The 17707-nt window shown below is 41.2% G+C and overlaps 1 protein-coding gene across 1 annotated transcript; it reads left to right on the forward strand.

The window, feature by feature from the left end:
- The first annotated feature begins 568 nt into the window (after window positions 1-568).
- pold1 (polymerase (DNA directed), delta 1, catalytic subunit) lies at window positions 569-17211 on the forward strand. Its single transcript, XM_071911924.2, has 27 exons — window positions 569-644; window positions 2122-2310; window positions 3460-3573; window positions 4023-4163; window positions 4437-4562; window positions 4896-5064; window positions 5953-6064; window positions 6257-6386; window positions 7078-7244; window positions 7397-7501; window positions 7759-7899; window positions 8202-8312; window positions 8925-9116; window positions 9209-9297; window positions 9411-9527; window positions 10768-10881; window positions 11389-11536; window positions 12294-12389; window positions 12776-12913; window positions 13303-13478; window positions 14185-14337; window positions 14586-14688; window positions 14831-14963; window positions 15576-15689; window positions 16105-16157; window positions 16729-16826; window positions 16953-17211. The coding sequence occupies exons 2-27, from the start codon at window positions 2124-2126 to the stop codon at window positions 17038-17040; spliced, it is 3315 nt and encodes a 1104-aa protein (XP_071768025.1). The 5' UTR covers window positions 569-644; window positions 2122-2123; the 3' UTR covers window positions 17041-17211.
- The last annotated feature ends 496 nt before the right edge of the window (window positions 17212-17707 follow it).

The raw sequence follows: 17707 nt of genomic DNA on the forward strand, positions 1-17707 counted from the left end.
TCAGTTCTCTAGTTGTGTGCCACATCGAATTGTTTTTCCCACTTTTTTCTTATTCCTATTTTGCACATGTAATCCAAAACTTATTCAGAGAATAAAAATTAGAACACATAATATCAGATAGCATTTCTTTAACAGGGACAGAAAGAAGATACCAGGTGTAAAGGAAAAAAGTTACACTGATATATTGGGCAGGAAACGCAGTGGTTCCTTCTTGTTTGGGGGAGGGGTTATTGTTTTAATGTGTGATTTAATTTATTTTTTAAATCTGGAAATTAGGCTTAGTTTTAGAAACGTTGCATTTATGAATATAATACTTAGTAAAAAAAAATACATTTTGGCAAACTGTTGAGCCTCCTTTCAACTCAAGCACACTCTGACGTAATTTTGCCGGGACACACGGTCTTTTCATATAGAAGGATGCGTGAAGTAGACAGTATACAGGGGAAGCTTCCTTCTCCATTATCATGGCCGTGAACGACGAGTTTCCGCCTTGTGATGTCGTCATCGACTAATCCTTTTAGTATTGGCTGTAGTCCGGAAAACGGAAATTTTCCGCGCTTTCTGCGGTGAAAGTTCACGAATTGAAGAAGAGTGGCGGGAGCTGTTGTCAACTGAGGGCTGCTGTTAAGAAGTCACTAACAAAGGTATGTATAACTTCGTAAGAAATGCACCAGCAGTTGATAGCTGTTTTGACAGATTTCACAGTCACTGTTAGTCACATCATTTGGTCAAAATTGGCACCATGCTATTTTCTGTTTACAAGCTTGGCAGCTAGCTAGTTGGTGTGGTGTTGTTGATCGAAAATAAATGTCGTCACAAAGTTAACGAGGCATTCCTAAAAGGTTTTTGTGGGTTTTATAATTTTAAGGTGTAACAGTAACGCTAGGATAAGTTATAATCATCGTCAGCCATGAGTGTAATGTCATGAAACAACACAAGAAGCCTGGATAGACCGATTACTACGCAACGCGTAACGTTACACACGGTTGTGGTACTGCAGGTTGTCCTGAACCTTAACAGTTAGCGGGCATAACGTTACCCCAAAATGCAGCAGGTCTATTGTCTTCACACAACAGCCATGCTACATTACTGGTGGTCTCAAACAAGGAAGTGCAGCGTGGAGACTTGCCCCTCGTTTGTTGCAGCTTGAACCGCTCCACCTCCTGTTTGATACTAGACTCGTTTTTCTCTCGGTTCAAATGTTTTGTAACATTAGCAACCTATCATGGGAGGATTCAATGTATCAAATGTAATCTATATGAGTTATTTTGCCGTTTACTTTACTATTGATCCGAGTGGATTATTCTTTGCAAGTTCACTGCCACCTTTGAAGGACGAAGTAAAGCTATATTTAGAAGAACATTTGGTTACTTTTCTGGTGTAGGGCCATCTAATTAATGTTTATGAACATTAACAGCTCCTTCCCAAAGTGATAAACTAGAGAACTAAGATTCAAATATGCAAGGTCATCAAGGAGTAAAACCTTTAGCAGCTATATGGATAGCACTCTGTGGTGGATTCATGTTATTCAGGATCCAAAGTATCAGAAATCAGTTCACTTTTTTAGTAACTGTATCCTACTTTCCAGATCTTGAGGAAAAATCAAGACTTATAAGTGGTTTCTCTACCATGGAAACTCTAACATACTCGAAAATAATACGTTGTTTGGCTACATTAGGCAGGAGCATCAATTTGTTGTATCGTTGGTCAGACTTAAATTTAATCAGGCATGTTCAAGAGGCACAGATTGCTTATTTTATTCATGATTTCACAGTAAGTGTATACTACAGTTTTGTCAAGCATATACTCATTCTGTCATTTTATTCTGTCTAACCTTTGTTTGGCTTTCACAGCAGGGGGGAATTAGTTCCCAAACTAGTACAATAGGAATTTGTTGTGATGAAAACACATTCAGGAAGAAAACACATCAGTTTGCCTCTTCCTGAATGTGTTTCATACCATTTGTGTTCACTTCAATCATTAGGCTATATTACTATCCCATCAGTGCCTGCTAACCTGAATAACCTACTAATTTAAATCCTCACCATTTATCATCTACCCTAATATGACTTAAATTTTGCCTCCAACATTCCACTAAGTTTTTCTTTAATTGACTTCTAGACATGGAGACCAAAAGACGCAACGGCGGCCCAGTAATGGGTGGTGCTTCCCAGCCCAAGAGGGGGAGACCGGGTGGCGAATGGGAGGACAGCCCGTCGGTCTTCGAAGAGGAACTGTCCATGTTTGAAGAAGCAGAGATGGAACTAGAGGAGAGGGAGGGGCAGGCAGGACATGATGTTATTCCTGTAGGTAAGTGGCTCATAGAAAAGCACTTTGGAGGGGAGAAGTCACATGGTTCCCCTGGTGCAGGAACAATTTTGACCATTGATTCATAGCATACCATAGGCTGAGGTTGTATGGGGTTCCACACATTTGATTGGTCTAAGAGATTACTGTGTCAAGTAAATGGCATGTAATTCTGTTTTGAAAAAACCCCATAAATGGCTAAAAGTTAACAGTATGTGACTGAAATAAGAAATCTTGCTAATGAGAATTTCAAATCTTTCCAATTGGAAAAACAAATTCGCAATCTCAATATGAACTTCTGCATTTTCCAAATGGCAGAGGCTGCAATTTAATTGCTTAAGAGAGAGCGGCATCCAGAATGGATTTCTAAACAAGGTCTTTTAGAGCTCCAGGTAATCTTTGGTCCATGATTTAAATACAATATTGGAGAAAACCTTTTATCATACTCAAACTCTGTAAATCCTGCACACTGACATCTATTTTTTTTTTTAACAAAATCACTTTTCTTTAAACGATTTTAAAGTAATGTATAACAAGAAAAAAACTGATGATATGAATCGCAGTTTCAATTGTAATTGCAATAATCGCAGTTCAAATTTTTTTGTCAGTATCTTCATATATCAGCCCTACATTTTAACCAATTCTATCACTTGGTAATCACTTGATTAACTGAATTTGTGGAATCACTTAGAACCCATCTTAGGGTGAAGTTTGTACGCCACAAATTGATGCTTACAGTTCTTCTGGATCCAGGGCGACCGTGTGAATTATTCGTTCTACAGAACCTCCCTACCCATGGAGTAATTCTCATGTTTATTTTACAGCCTGATTTTCTCTGTTCATGTAGGTAAGTCATTTATATGGCTGGTAGTTCTAACCAAACAATCTGAATGGTTAAATTGGCAATCCAGCCATGCTTTGAGTTTGTAAAGCGTGCCTTGCTTTGCATTGTGAGTAATGTAACTGCCTGCGCAGCTGATAAGTGGCAACTAGTTAACAATTTTTCTAGCAAATTTCTCCTTGTTTACTTGGGTGGTTCTGACAATATGCAAGCACGTCTTACCTAATTGCATCACCATTGAAAACATAGTCAGAGTAAAGAATTGCCCTCTCAGTTATTACTGCTGTATTAACCCCCTGCTTCTGTGTCAGGTGACCTCTTCTCGGCAGACCTTAACCCTCGCTGGCGGCGGCCTCACGCCCCTTCGCTGGACCCAGCATCTGATACGTTGGTGTTTCAGCAAATTGACCTCGACTACTATTTAGGTAATGGAGTGGACTTGGACTGCTCTGCTCTTTTCATAATACTGAGCTAAACTTTTCCTGCATGTATTTTTTTTGTCAAAGAGCTTTAGGGTGAACGCATACTGCAAGACTATGGTCAGATTTGGCCCCTCTTAAAGGGGAATACCACTCAAAAACCCATTGTGATATAAAAACAAACTAAAAAAAACATTAGTTGGGCCCACAAAATCAATCTCCCATTCATAATATGGGGAGCAGTTCTAGATTTTACATCATGGACCATAGGAATAACATGAATTCTGAGTGATATTCCCCCTTTGAGTCTTCAATGTCAAATCTGAAGGTGAAAGCCCACTGGGTTTCTCTGACAGTCCTGATCTTACCTTGGATAGCAGCTTTGCACAGAACACATCCACCCTCACTTATGCCAGTGCTGTAGATGAGAAAGTGTCTTCTTCTGTGTTGTCCAGGGGCGGCGGTGGCTGGCATGCCCGGCCAGCTGCAGGGTAATGTCCCAATCATTCGGATGTTTGGGGTAACGGACAGCGGCAACAGCGTTTGTTGCCATGTCCATGGGTTTGCGCCTTACTTCTACACACCTGCACCAAGTGGTAAGTACTTCCTTGTCTTACACTATACATAATTTTTGTTCATTTTCAAGGACAGAAGTGGAATCACTATACACTTTGTGTTTAGAATAAACGTTGGCTCAGTATTTCAATGGATTTCCGTCTTCTGAGCATTTAACTTTCTCGAATGGCCTTCTATCTCAAGGGCTTCACATTAGTGATCTTCAACCCCATTTTCTGTTTATTAGAAAAATCATGTAATTTCTTCCTTTATTGAAGGGATTTAAATTCTGCCATTTTGTCTCCTCTGAAAAGGGTTCACACGTGACCACCTGGGTGATTTTAAGAGGGAGTTGAACTCTGTTGTGCTGAAGGACATGCGCTCCAATAAGGACAACATCTCAGTCACAGTGTTGGCTGTGGATATCACCCGCAAAGAGAGTGAGTACAACTGATGTATAAACACTGATGTATAGTTGTTGTTCAGCCAATACAATTGTTAAAAGGAATACACAAACACTCACAAATACGCTCTTGGATCAGTTTATCATTGTGAACTGAGAAGATTGGTACCAGCTGTATCTTTGTGTCCATTTTTTATTTAGTTTGCTAAGGTGTATATGCTAACGTGTGTACTTAGCATTAGCATAATGCACCATAGGATACCTGATTATGAATACACACACGTGAAACTGCTACCAATATTCATGTTGCATAGTGATAGTCATTGTATTCCTCTATCATCATATTCACTCATGTTTTCTTCCCCTCCAGGCATGTATGGTTACCATGGGAAGCGGAGTCTGGATTTCTTGCGGATTACCATGGCAATGCCTCGTCTCATCGCCCCTGCAAAGAGACTGCTGGAGCAGGGCTTTAAGTTTGGACCCTTCCCCATCCAGAGTTACCCCTCCTATGAGGCCAACATTGATTTTGAAATCAGGTGTGTGTATCTGGATGCCTGTCTTAGGTTCTGCTTTACACATCTGGTAAATATGGTTAGACAGACAGATGGATGTTCTTTCCAAATTTCTCCTGAACAAGCCAGTCGGTCATGAAAATCCTAGAAAAGTTATACAATTTGAAAATTGAATAATCCAGGCTTGGAAAGGTGTTGTCATGGAAATTCATCTCACAAATCTATTTTAAGAGTCTGTTTTGTGCTCATGATGTATTTATGTTCACTGAAAGAAAAAAAAGCAACTTTAAAGAGACAGTCATCTTGTCAGTTGAATTAAATGGCACACTGAGCATTTTCCGTGTAAACGGACACAAGTTGTTCTAGGCGTTGATTTGTCTGGCTGCCTGCTCGCCTTGGAAGCTAGCTTAATGAAAGCTGTGGTGTGTAGCAGCTAACCAAGCAAGCCACGATATGCCAGGAAAATGCAGCGTATATTTACATAATATTATAGTGTTATTTATGTTAGCCTATAAGAAATGTTTAATTTAGACAAAGTTTATACAAGTTTATTTTAATTAAGTTACTGTTCATATCATTCATTTATGTTTATGAAGGTAAACATGCTGTTTGCAGTTTTGGTTTCTCTGGGTAATTTCTTAGTCATATTTTAAGTTAGCGTTTTCCTTGTATATGCAGTGGCACCATTGAAATCCCACAAATTTTGGTCATAAAAATTTGGTTCTAGGTCATAAAGAAGTCATGGAAACCCAGTGGTGAAAATATGTACAAACCTTGTGTGTTAAAGTGGAAGAAGTAGCCAGGGCCTGTTTAAAGCTGCCACTGTTTATAAATGGCTTTCTCCAGAAAATAGTTGACTAGTAAACTCTAAAGCTGCATTTTTCAGCTTCACAAGCCTCTGTGTGTTGCCAGGTTTATGGTGGACAGCGATGTGGTGGGATGCTGCTGGATCGAGCTTCCCAAAAGCAAGTACAGAGTGCGTGAGGAGCGGAGGGGGGACACGGATCCTCACTCCCCCAGCAAGGTCAGTCTAGATTATGTCTTACCTATCGCATGGCATGATGCATCCTTCATCGTTCTGTTGGTTCTGTGAAGTGACCCCTTTTTTTCCCCCTCATTCCTCATTTTTTCAAACCTCCCCTGTAGCTCGATGCTGCCATAAGTCTCTCACCAAATGACCAAACACGACCTTTCTCCTCCTCTCTCTGTCCTTTAGGTGTCTTTGTGTCAGTATGAGGTGGATGTTGGATGGACAGATTTGATCAGTCACCCAGCAGAGGGAGAGTGGCAGAGGATTGCACCACTCAGGGTCCTCAGCTTTGACATTGAGTGTGCTGGAAGAAAAGGTGGGTTTCTATGTACTGCCATTATTATTGTACAGCAAGCAAACCACCATTCCTGCAAGAAAAGAATGTCAAATTAACATAAGTGTAATTTTTCTACATTTTCCTCCTATAACACAAAGTATAGTTCTTATGTTTAGAATTGTTTTTTGTATTTTGATGATTAGTAAGAAAATAATTTTTAGCGCTGCAGCCTTCACTAGAAACAAAACTGGGGTCAAAACAGAGACGGATGGAACCAGAAGTTACACATCAACTAAAATGACCTTTAAGTGCCACTGCTACATGAAATTACAACAGAAAGACCATGTGAATACACGTTCTGCACTATAATTTCATATACTAACTATTCTATTAATTTCTTATGGACACTTAATAATTTTGGATATATATATAAGCTGCAGAGGCTCACTGCATTATACGTTACATGCACACTTAACCTACGCACTTACAACAGTGTTTGCTAGATGGTTGACTAGCAAAAGTAGGTAAACTGATTGGCCTTGCTGTACATGCATTCTTAGCAACTGAACACACATGTAAAAATGTCTGGCACATTCTGATGTGTTTTCTACAATACTAACAATATGGATCACACATGGACAGAAATAAACAACTTGGATGAACTTGATGTGATGTAATGCAACTGCAGCGTTGGACTCAGACGTGCTCTCTCTCTCTCTCTTTCTTCCAGGTATCTTCCCAGAAGCAGACAAAGACCCTGTGATTCAGATAGCGTCCATGGTGCAGAGGCAGGGCGAGACGGAGCCCTTCATCCGCACCGTGTTCACCCTGCAGTCCTGCGCCAGCATCGTAGGCTCTCGGATACTCTGCTTTACGCAAGAGAAACAGCTGCTTCAGGTACACACACTCACACACACACAGGCTTCAGTGTGTTTTTACTCTTAATGCGTTGAACAGCCATGTTTTCCTTGTTCCCTGTTCAACTGCGTCCGATTTCCTTGTTTGCCTGTCGTGTCATTGTGTGTGTCTGTTTGTGTCTGTGTGTGCAGAGCTGGGCGGAGTTTGTGAGGACGGTGGACCCAGACATCATCACTGGATACAACATCCAGAACTTTGACTTCCCCTACCTGCTCAACAGGGCGGCTACGCTAAAGGTTAGACAGAGCCACATTCATTCACACCTTTCAAGCAATACCAATGCCTGAAATGTTCTTGGTAGATGAATATTCATTTGATATGTATCAATGCTTAGAGTCTAAGTCTGGTGTTCCCTTTGTGGATCAACTGTTTATTCCCCCTCTGCTTCTAGAAAAATTTATTTGTAGTAGAAATACTTCAGATCTCCCCTTTCTGGTTGGAGGGCCTTCTTCTCTCCCACTGTACTGAATAATAAGTATTCCTCTGTGTTAAGGTGAATCTGTTTCCCTACCTGGGCCGAGTGCGAGGCATCAAGTCGGTCTTGCGAGACTCGAGCTTCCAGAGCAAGCAGATGGGCCGCCGAGAGAACAAGACCATGAACATGGAGGGCCGGGTTCAGTTCGACCTGCTGCAGGTCAGTACTTCCCATTGTAAATCATGGTTTAAGAATAGTTCACTGACAATGCCACCATTCAGCAGCGCTTTTCCCTGCTTGAATCTTCTTGTTTTTTTGGCATGAAGTGCAGATTTTATCTCTGCTTTAGCCCACTGACATGCAGCCACACGCACAGACGCATGTTCATACAGTAAACATGTGATGTATCAGTAGGATAAGACTGTTTTCAGGAAAAGACAGCAGATACTGAAAAACTTGTACTAAACATTTGGTTCTGTGAGGCCTTTGAGTACAACCTGACTGGTGTTTCTGTCTGTCAGGTGCTCCTCAGAGACTATAAGTTGCGCTCTTACACACTGAACGCCGTCAGCTTCCACTTCCTGCAAGAACAGAAGGAGGATGTGCAGCATTCAATCATCACTGACCTGCAGGTAAGGCACAGAGCAGCAGCCCTGTCGCATCTGGAGGGGAGCTGGTTATCTTTGAGAGCTAAACACAGCGTACTTCAAGATTTCACTCCTCCTTGGACAGCCCTCATTTACCAATATTTTGCATATTTGGATCATTTAGCTGTGCTGAAATCCTTCAAATTGCAAAACGGATGGAAACTTTTTGTAAGCAAAAGTCATTTGATTTGCAGTTGGAATGCCTTCTGTGTGAATGTGTTAGTTCTTAGGATAACATTTTACCTTAAGGCATTCAAGTATAATAGATGATGATATGTAATGATGGTGCAAAAGCCATTAGGAATTCTTAAAACCGGTTGTTACATGTTGCGTCTCCTGAAGAAAATTAGAAACCTTCCTATCAAGACTAATTGAATCTGGTTATGGATATAATGGCATTATGAGCCATCATAATGTACTATAAATATCCTATTAGCACTTACAGTACAGCATGGAAGAAGAAACTACCATCTCTACTTCAGGAGGAGATATCACCTTGGCACTGCCAACCTGTAATGTCAAGTAGTACCAGCATCCAGTCCATTGCTTTGTCGTTGCATTCTCCCATCTCCCCCGCCTCCTTTTCCTCCACCTCAGAACGGCAACGAACAGACACGGCGGCGTTTGGCCGTCTACTGCCTGAAAGACGCCTACCTCCCGCTGCGCCTGCTGCAGAAGCTGATGTGTGTGATCAACTACATGGAGATGGCCAGAGTCACGGGCGTGCCGCTCACATACCTGCTGTCAAGGGGCCAGCAGATCAAAGTCGTCTCTCAGCTGCTGCGACAGGTAACTAAGGAAAACACGAACACGCTGGAGAGTTACTGCTGGATGCATACTGGTTTATGGATGGAAGCACTAAGGGTCTGTGTGTGTGTTAGGCCATGAAACAGGACCTGGTCATGCCTGTTGTGAAGACGGAAGGAGGAGAGGATTACACTGGAGCTACAGTCATTGAGCCAGAGAAAGGGTGTGTACTTCTGCTGTCTGTATGAAACCGCTCTGCTCTCGGTGCTTATTTCTCTGTTTTGTAGGTGCATGCTTCTCAAATAACTTTCCATCACCACCTCCTTGTCTCTATAGGTACTACAGCGTTCCCATTGCCACCCTGGATTTCTCCTCTTTGTATCCGTCCATCATGATGGCTCACAATCTGTGCTACACCACCCTGCTTCAGAAAGGCTCAGCGGACAAACTGGGGTGAGGATTTCTTCATCTTTATGGGAAGTCGTCTTTGCTTTTGTCACTCAAACTTTTTTATTTTACTTGGACAAGTTTGGCCATTTGAATTCGTAGTCAAAATTCAGTTGGAATTGAACCATGAACTGTGGTCTGTGTTCTCAGAGATTGCACCACTTGTCTGACATCAGTCCCACGGGCTGAATGTGGCTCGCCAGATATTTTTAGCTGGCCTGCAGACTTATTTTGTTTTTTTAATATGTTTTACCCTGCTGCCTTCCCACACCTCAACTGGCATACAAATCAAGCGCACCTCCCCCTCATTGTCACAGTTGGGGTCACTTAACTTCCTGTTCAATCAATTCAGGGAATGAATGTTGAGGAAAATTCAAAAACAGTGTATATATATATATATATATATATATATATATATATGTGTGTGTGTGTGTGTGTGTGTGTGTATATATATATATATATATATATGTGTATATGTGTGTGTGTGTGTGTATATATATATATATATATATATATATATATATATATATATATATATATATATATATATATATATATATATATATATATATATATAAAAATAAATAAATATAGATAAAACAGTTCTTTTACATATGAAATTAATGAGAATGAAAGCCTGATCATTATTATGTGAATTGCAGTTTTACGTGAAATTTTGACTGGAGTTGATTGAAAGTGAGTTGACTCTTGGCTCCAGAGGCTTGTTGTGCATGTGTGCACTTCCTCTCATAGCCAAGGATCAGTATAGTCTGCAGTTGTGAAAATTCTACAGACTGCATGAAGGTGTGTTGTCAAAATGACACCTCAATTAAAATTTGTACTGGTTGGTGTACTAGTGGCCCAGCGACACAAGCAAGTACGCAAGTGTTGGTTATAATAATAACTTGTTGAACTGATAGACATAAATTGGAATAAACAAAATGTCCAGTTACTCAGTATAATTCACTGTTGTCTGCCACATCTGGATTTATGAAAGTGTCTCTTCTTCTGTCTGAGTTTATACATCCAAGAGCATGATCTGTCATGGGACAGACATGTAACCTTTACCCCATAAACACATACATGCACTGCCACACCGACTTGTAGCATTTCAACTATAGTTTAATTTATTCGCCTAATAACAAATACTGAAAAAATGTCCAGTATTAACACACTCTGTTCTAGCCCAGGTGTGTATACTGTGAATTTGAGTGAGCTAATCTTTGACGTGGCTGTGTGTCTTCAGCCTTTCACCAGAAGACTTCATCAAGACTCCGACTGGCGACCAGTTTGTCAGGAGCTCCGTGAGGAAAGGACTTCTGCCTGAGATCCTGGAGAACCTGCTGTCTGCCAGGAAGAGGTTGGAACCAGTCCAAATGAATCGCAAAAATAACTTGAACTGGAGTGAGAAGGTCACAAAATGGTCGTAAAAGGCAGGAAATCCAGCTGATCACCACTAATGCAAACTCAAGCTGGTTCTCTGTCAAGCAGGGTAGATTCTGGGTGTTGGATTAAGATTCAACTTGCTACTTCAGTTTATTTATTTTCTTGATCCCTAGATTCACCCCTACTATTTCACTTATTACTTTTCACTGTATTGATTTTCAGACAAAGAAAAAATGGATGTACAAAACTAGACTCGCAATGAAAATTAAACTGAAACCAAATTCAATAATATGATCCATGACTAAACTCATGATTAAAACTAATAAACAATTTACCGATATTCAAAACTCCAAAGTATAATCCAAACGCTGCCAAAACTAACTCTAGATCCCTGATAACATCTCAGTGAACTAATTGTTAATGTCTTGAAACCAGAAAAGCCAGACCCGGCCTCTCACCTTGTCCCACTGTCTGTCCACAGGGCCAAGGCTGAGCTAAAGAATGAAACGGACCCTTTCAAGAAGCAGGTGCTGGATGGCCGACAGCTGGCCCTCAAAATCAGTGCCAACTCTGTCTATGGCTTTACAGGGGCCCAGGTGGGCAAGCTGCCCTGTCTGGAGATCTCCCAGGTGAGAGCTTTATCCTCGGTTTCTACGCAGGAAATTGATATTTTCTAGGAGTTAAAGTTTGGGAATGGCACAAAATGGAGTAATTCTGTTGTTTAGGCCTGATGCAAATATCACTGCACACTGTATGGTGCTGAAGACACACTATCAGTTTACATATTGTGGTATTAGCTGTTATATTATATTGCCTTGTTGGCAGTTATATTGCCCAGCCACTACCAGCATAGATTTGCGTGTTGCGTGTAGACCAAAGTCTTCAAATCCAGCCAGTAAATTAAGATTAGGAAAATCTGGACTTTTCAAAAAGAAAAATGTGAAGGAATCCTGCTTACACACAGAGAAGGAAGACACATTAACTCAAACCCAAGCATTTTATATTCACATTGTATGATGAGCATTGACCAGTTGATTGATTATCAAGTGCTTACAATTCATGCACTGTACCACAATTTTTCATTCACCCTAAATGAAGTTGTCACCTACTTGCCATGCTCTTGCCGCTCCAATGCACAGATGTAATGGCATTACAACAGTGAACATAAAGGTTAAGACCAGGTGTAGCTGTACGCAGATACTCCAGATTTGTGTTGAAATGAAAACCAGGGAACTTGCTCATGGGCACCATGTTTGTCCAGGGATTCACTGCCAGTGTGGCTGTAGAGGATTGTGCTGTATGGCCAATGAAAGCTTACTCCAAAATTACAGATTGTGTTTAGGGATAAACTAAAGAGAATTTAATGTTCCTCTTTTCCCCCCCAAGAGTGTCACTGGCTTTGGAAGGCAGATGATCGAGCAAACCAAACAGCTAGTGGAGTCCAAGTACACCATTGCCAATGGCTTTCAAGCTGATGCTAAGGTGAGGAAAACATGTGGCTACGGTACACTAATATTGACTAATGTCCTTTGTCTTGTTCCTATCCTATTACAGGTAATATCTGATAAATTGTCTCTCCATTTTAGATTAGATGGTGGTAATTACATTTTAAAAAATTGCTGAAAAGAGAAATCTTTATGTGTTTAGTGGATAATGCCAAGCTCTGGCTAGCCCAGCTTGGTCCTGTATTGGAAACCAAACTATTCTCCTTTGTGCTTTTCTTAACTGGAAAACATGCCAAAATGTAATTAAAATATTTATGTAACTGAAATGTGCTGTCATGGATGTTTTGAGTGGGCCAAGGGTGAAAACCCTGATTGTACCTTCCCTTTACCAATTAAATATTGATGTGTGTGTGTTTTTTTTAGGTAATTTATGGGGACACTGACTCGGTCATGGTCAAGCTTGGTGTTGCCACGGTGAGGGACGCCATGGATGTGGGCAGGGAAGCAGCAGCATGGGTGTCCTCCCATTTCACCCCACCCATCAAACTGGAGTTTGAGAAGGTACTGTTTCATTATCAAGTGAAGTGATGTATAAAGATAGTTCAGGTTTTTAAGAAACCTGCCTGATTCACAAAACACTTGTCCCAGTAATTTTGTTGAGACGTTGGAAGTTAGTGTTTGTGATGAAGATGTTTCTTTGGGGTGGAGACAACTGAGCAATGTCAATGATGATGACGCTCAAAGCTGGATTTGTGCTGGACAGACACACAGCAGCCTTGTGTCTTGTCTCCTGGCCAAATATCGTCTTTGAGAAGCAGGGAATCGTTTCCAAAGGGAGCGAGTCGGAGTTTGAGATTACAGTAGATCTGGGGACAGGCAAAAATAAAAATTGGCAAATTTTGCTCTGGGTCCTCTTAGCTGATGAAAGCCTGTTTTTGTCACTTCCACAGGTGTACTACCCATACCTGCTGATCAACAAGAAGCGGTATGCAGGCCTCTATTTCTCCTCCAGTCCAGACACACATGACAAGATGGACTGTAAAGGCATCGAGACCGTCCGCAGAGACAACTGCCCTCTGGTGGCCAACCTCATTAACACCTGTCTGCAGAACATCCTCATAGACAGGTACGCACACATACAGCATATACTGCAGATTTTGGCCATTATATGTATTAGCTGATCTAGTTAAATGTAGTCCTGCAATTTTATCCCCTTCAAGTCTCAGGAGAAAGATCAGGACAGAACCGATTAGTGAATTACAGAATTGTCTGCATCCTCTTCATCCATGACTTTACAGTGACGCTCCTTTCACCTGCTGCCATTTTCACAGTAGCGTCTTAGTTTGGACTTAACGTCTTAGTTTTTTCATGGGCAGCATTGCTCCCCAGCTGGCTGATGTGTTTGTGTTGATTGTGAACATGTGTCTCAATGTGCTGCTTTTACAAATTGGACTTCTCTCTCAATCTGATAATTACAATGTAACCCACTGAATGTGTTATCATGTGCACCGATGTCCCTTCAGTATTCCATTTTGTAACTAGTACAAGTAAATATGATATCCCAGCTACAATAACCAGGATAAACACCAGATTATGAGAAATCTAAATATGATAATGGGATTATACTGATGTTATTGGGCATACTGAGGCATGTAGACACCTCACCCCATTTACTGCTGGTTCTCGCAAATGTAGATAAGGTCACTGCATGCCAATATTTGGAAAATTCTGTTGATGAACAGCTTATCCTGAACAGCATCTTAACCAGGCTATGAGCTGTCATCTTGAGCACAGTGTGAATGTAAACACACCCACTGTGATGTTGTCCTCAGGGATCCCCAGGGTGCCGTGGCCCATGCCAAAGAAGTGATCTCAGACCTGCTGTGCAACCGCATCGACATCAGCCAGCTGATCATCACCAAGGAGCTGACCCGCACCGCCCAGGAGTACGCCGGCAAGCAGGCCCACGTGGAGCTGGCCGAGAGGTGAGAGGCTTTTTTTGAAATGGTGCTCAACAGATGTAATGTAATAGAAAAAAACATCCATGAGAAACACAGAACACAAGGTATCATAAATGTAGATTTCTTCACCAGGAAAGTCAATTAAGGACAAATTTGTAGTTTGGGCTGGTGATCTGACAAGAGCTCCATCTCCATGATTGATTGAATAAATGCAGTTAGTTGTGAAAACGGCAGTCATGGAGCGGTTTCTCTGTTAATGCTTGTTTTGACAGGATGAGGAAAAGAGACGCAGGCAGCGCCCCCAACCTGGGAGACAGAGTTCCTTACGTTATCATCAAGGCTACAAAGGGAGTGGCAGCGTATATGAAGTCCGAGGTCTGTCCTGCCGTCTGTGCTTGTCCGTTCATGCGTGTGTTTGGGTTATTTGTGCGTCAGTTTCAAACAAGCATATGTGTTGAACCTCCATGTCCTGACGAGTGTGTGTGTGTGTGTTCACTTGTGTCCTACGCTGCTGCAGGACCCAATCTACGTGCTGGAGAACAACATTCCCATCGACACGCAATACTACCTGGAGCAGCAGCTGTCCAAGCCGCTGCTGAGAATATTTGAGCCCATCCTGGGGGAGAGCAAGGCAGAGAGCATCCTACTCAGTGAGTCTACACACACACACACACACACACACACATTCTCACATTGACATTTGAGGCAATTAGCTGACACTCTTTGCCAGAGTGACTTACTAATGCCGGGATCGCACTTAAGTTGTAATGCATTTATGTCGCTGCAAATTATGTGCAGGGATCCCATGGCTCAAACGTAACAAAATGTTTTCATCACAAAAACTTGATAGAGAGCCGATTTTAAAAAACCCCAAAAAAACATGATAAACTCACGCTTGGTTTAGTTGATGCATGCATAATCAATGTCTTAAGTAGGATAAATCAAATGCATGCAGCATCCAACAGAATGATGCAACTGTGACAGATTCCCTTGTTTAAAATGAATGAACCTCCATCAGAGAGTAAGGCCTTCAACATATTTCAACATAAGTGTGATCCTGGCCTAAGAGTGCAACATTATAAGTAGCCAATGCGAGTGTCAAAGCTGCAGTGTCCAGACAATAGATCTAACAAATAGTCTATCCCCGTGTTCCTAGAATGCATGATGGATAAAGAAATGAGATTAAACTAAGCTAAACTAACCGTGTCTTATCTTTTTGAGCTTTTGATTTTATTCATTTTGCTGATTTTCTTGTTTTCCAGAGGGGGACCACACGCGCTGTAAGACGGTGCTGACCTCGAAGATCGGGGGCCTCATGGCGTTTGCTCAGAAGAGGAGCACCTGTATCGGCTGCAAAGCTGTGCTCAAGACAGATGGTGTGTGAGCGCTTCATATTTTTCAAATTTGGCAAATGTCTTTCCGATTTTCTCTTTTGTTTAGCTACTGAGCTCGACTGTAATATTTAAACCAAGCAAGTTGTCAAAGAATACATTTTTATTTACAACTGAGGTGATTATTAACGTGTTAATCTGTTACCTGACATTCATGACTCGGTATTTAGAAAATCCCTCTTGAAAACCGTTGGCAGACACACTAGATATTTGTAAGACATTCTATAATGATTGTTTTGCTTTTGATATCCACAATCAAATGGATGTTTTCAAGCTCTTCATTTCTAAGGCTAGCTGAAGGTCACCATGTTTATGTTTTGATCTGCGGTAGCTGTGGGTGGGAGTGATATGTGAAGAGCTTTATAGATGTGCCACTGTCTAACATGTGCTGTCCTTGCAGCGGCTGTGTGTGATTTCTGTAAGAAGAAGGAGTCTGAACTGTATCAAAAGGAGGTATGCAAGATTTAGAATAAGTCTTGATATTTTAACATGCTAGTTTTCTTTCTAGACAGTTTAAAAGACCCCTAACCCCAGCACTGAGCTTACTGGATTGACATGAACTGCCAACACTGACAATGTTTCAAGTAAAGTAAAGACTGAAGTGTCCCTTTTCCTGGGAATGTTGGGTTTCATCATATTTGAGGTTGTCATGTCCAACCTTACCTGATGTTTATGGGCAGGACAAGTCATTATATCGCCCTCTGGTGGTTGTGTTCAAAGCTCAGTGAGAAAGGCTTGCGTTCCCCTTTGGGGATTTGATGTAGAATTCAATTAGAGCACATTCAATTAAACATCACAGGACTCCCGTTCCCATATCAATCAAATTAATCTTAGGTTATAGATTATAACCTTGCCTATATAAAAACAGCTGTTCCAGTAGAGCTCATACAGTTAATTCTTCATGAGATGATTTTGTATTTGTCAACAGAAAAGTGAATGGGGAGTCTCAGAAACAACAGCAGTAGAGGTTAAGGGTTCTAGTTGTGTCTAGTGAGTGAGCTAACAGTGAGCCTCTGAATTACAGATCTTTCACGTTAATACACTAGAAGAGCGTTTCTCTCGCCTGTGGACTCAGTGCCAGCGCTGCCAAGGCTCCCTCCATGAGGACGTGCTCTGCACCAGGTACATGCTCACATGCACAGTATCTGTATTTGTGAGAACTGTGGAATACAATCACAACCGTTTATACTGCAGCATTTATGGCTGAATCACACCCAGTAACCGCTGTCCCTCCTGACTCCTCTGCAGCCGGGACTGTCCCATCTTCTACATGAGGAAGAAGGTTCAGAAAGATCTGGATGACCAGTGCAAGCTGGTGGCTCGGTTTGGATCGTGAGAGACGCACACAGCTGTAATCCTCATGTGCCTCATTCTGGATCACCGTGGACTCTTATCCTCTCCGTCTGTTATCTTTGCGCTTGTAAAAATGCAAATATATTGCGCATATTTCTGTTTTTTGTAATATGAATAAAATGACATTTAGTAGCATCTTTTTGTAAAATAAAATAAAAAAAAACCATTCTATTCTTTTTGGGCAAGGAGTGTGATCATTGTTCATTGGACAAACATAACAAAAATCTTACAGGAGGTGAAATCTCAACAATTCAATGTATGGGGAGGATCATTCTTTAAAAGCCCATAGATTTGAACACTAACCCTAACTACCTGGGTATAAAAAAATTATAATACTGTATTATTGAATCATAAAGCCATTTACAAGCAATAGTAGCCAAAATGCTCTTTATTCAAGAAGATTGTAACTTTAAAAGATAAGAAAGGTGGTGTAACCTTGAGAACATGCCACCACGGTTTTATTTTCACTGAGTGCTCAAACACCAATTCTCCATCAACACTTCAAAAGGAGGTGAGTGGCCCCATGTGTCTCAATTGTGAAGAGTATGGAAAACAAACCGTGCTCTAGCAGTTTTGTTGCTGGGACTTACAGTTTGATATTTTGCTTGACATTATGAAGCAACTTGAAAATGTTTTTTAAGGTCTCCTGT

The sequence above is a fragment of the Centroberyx gerrardi genome, chromosome 7 (assembly GCF_048128805.1).
Source record: "Centroberyx gerrardi isolate f3 chromosome 7, fCenGer3.hap1.cur.20231027, whole genome shotgun sequence".
Classification (NCBI taxonomy): domain Eukaryota; kingdom Metazoa; phylum Chordata; class Actinopteri; order Beryciformes; family Berycidae; genus Centroberyx; species Centroberyx gerrardi.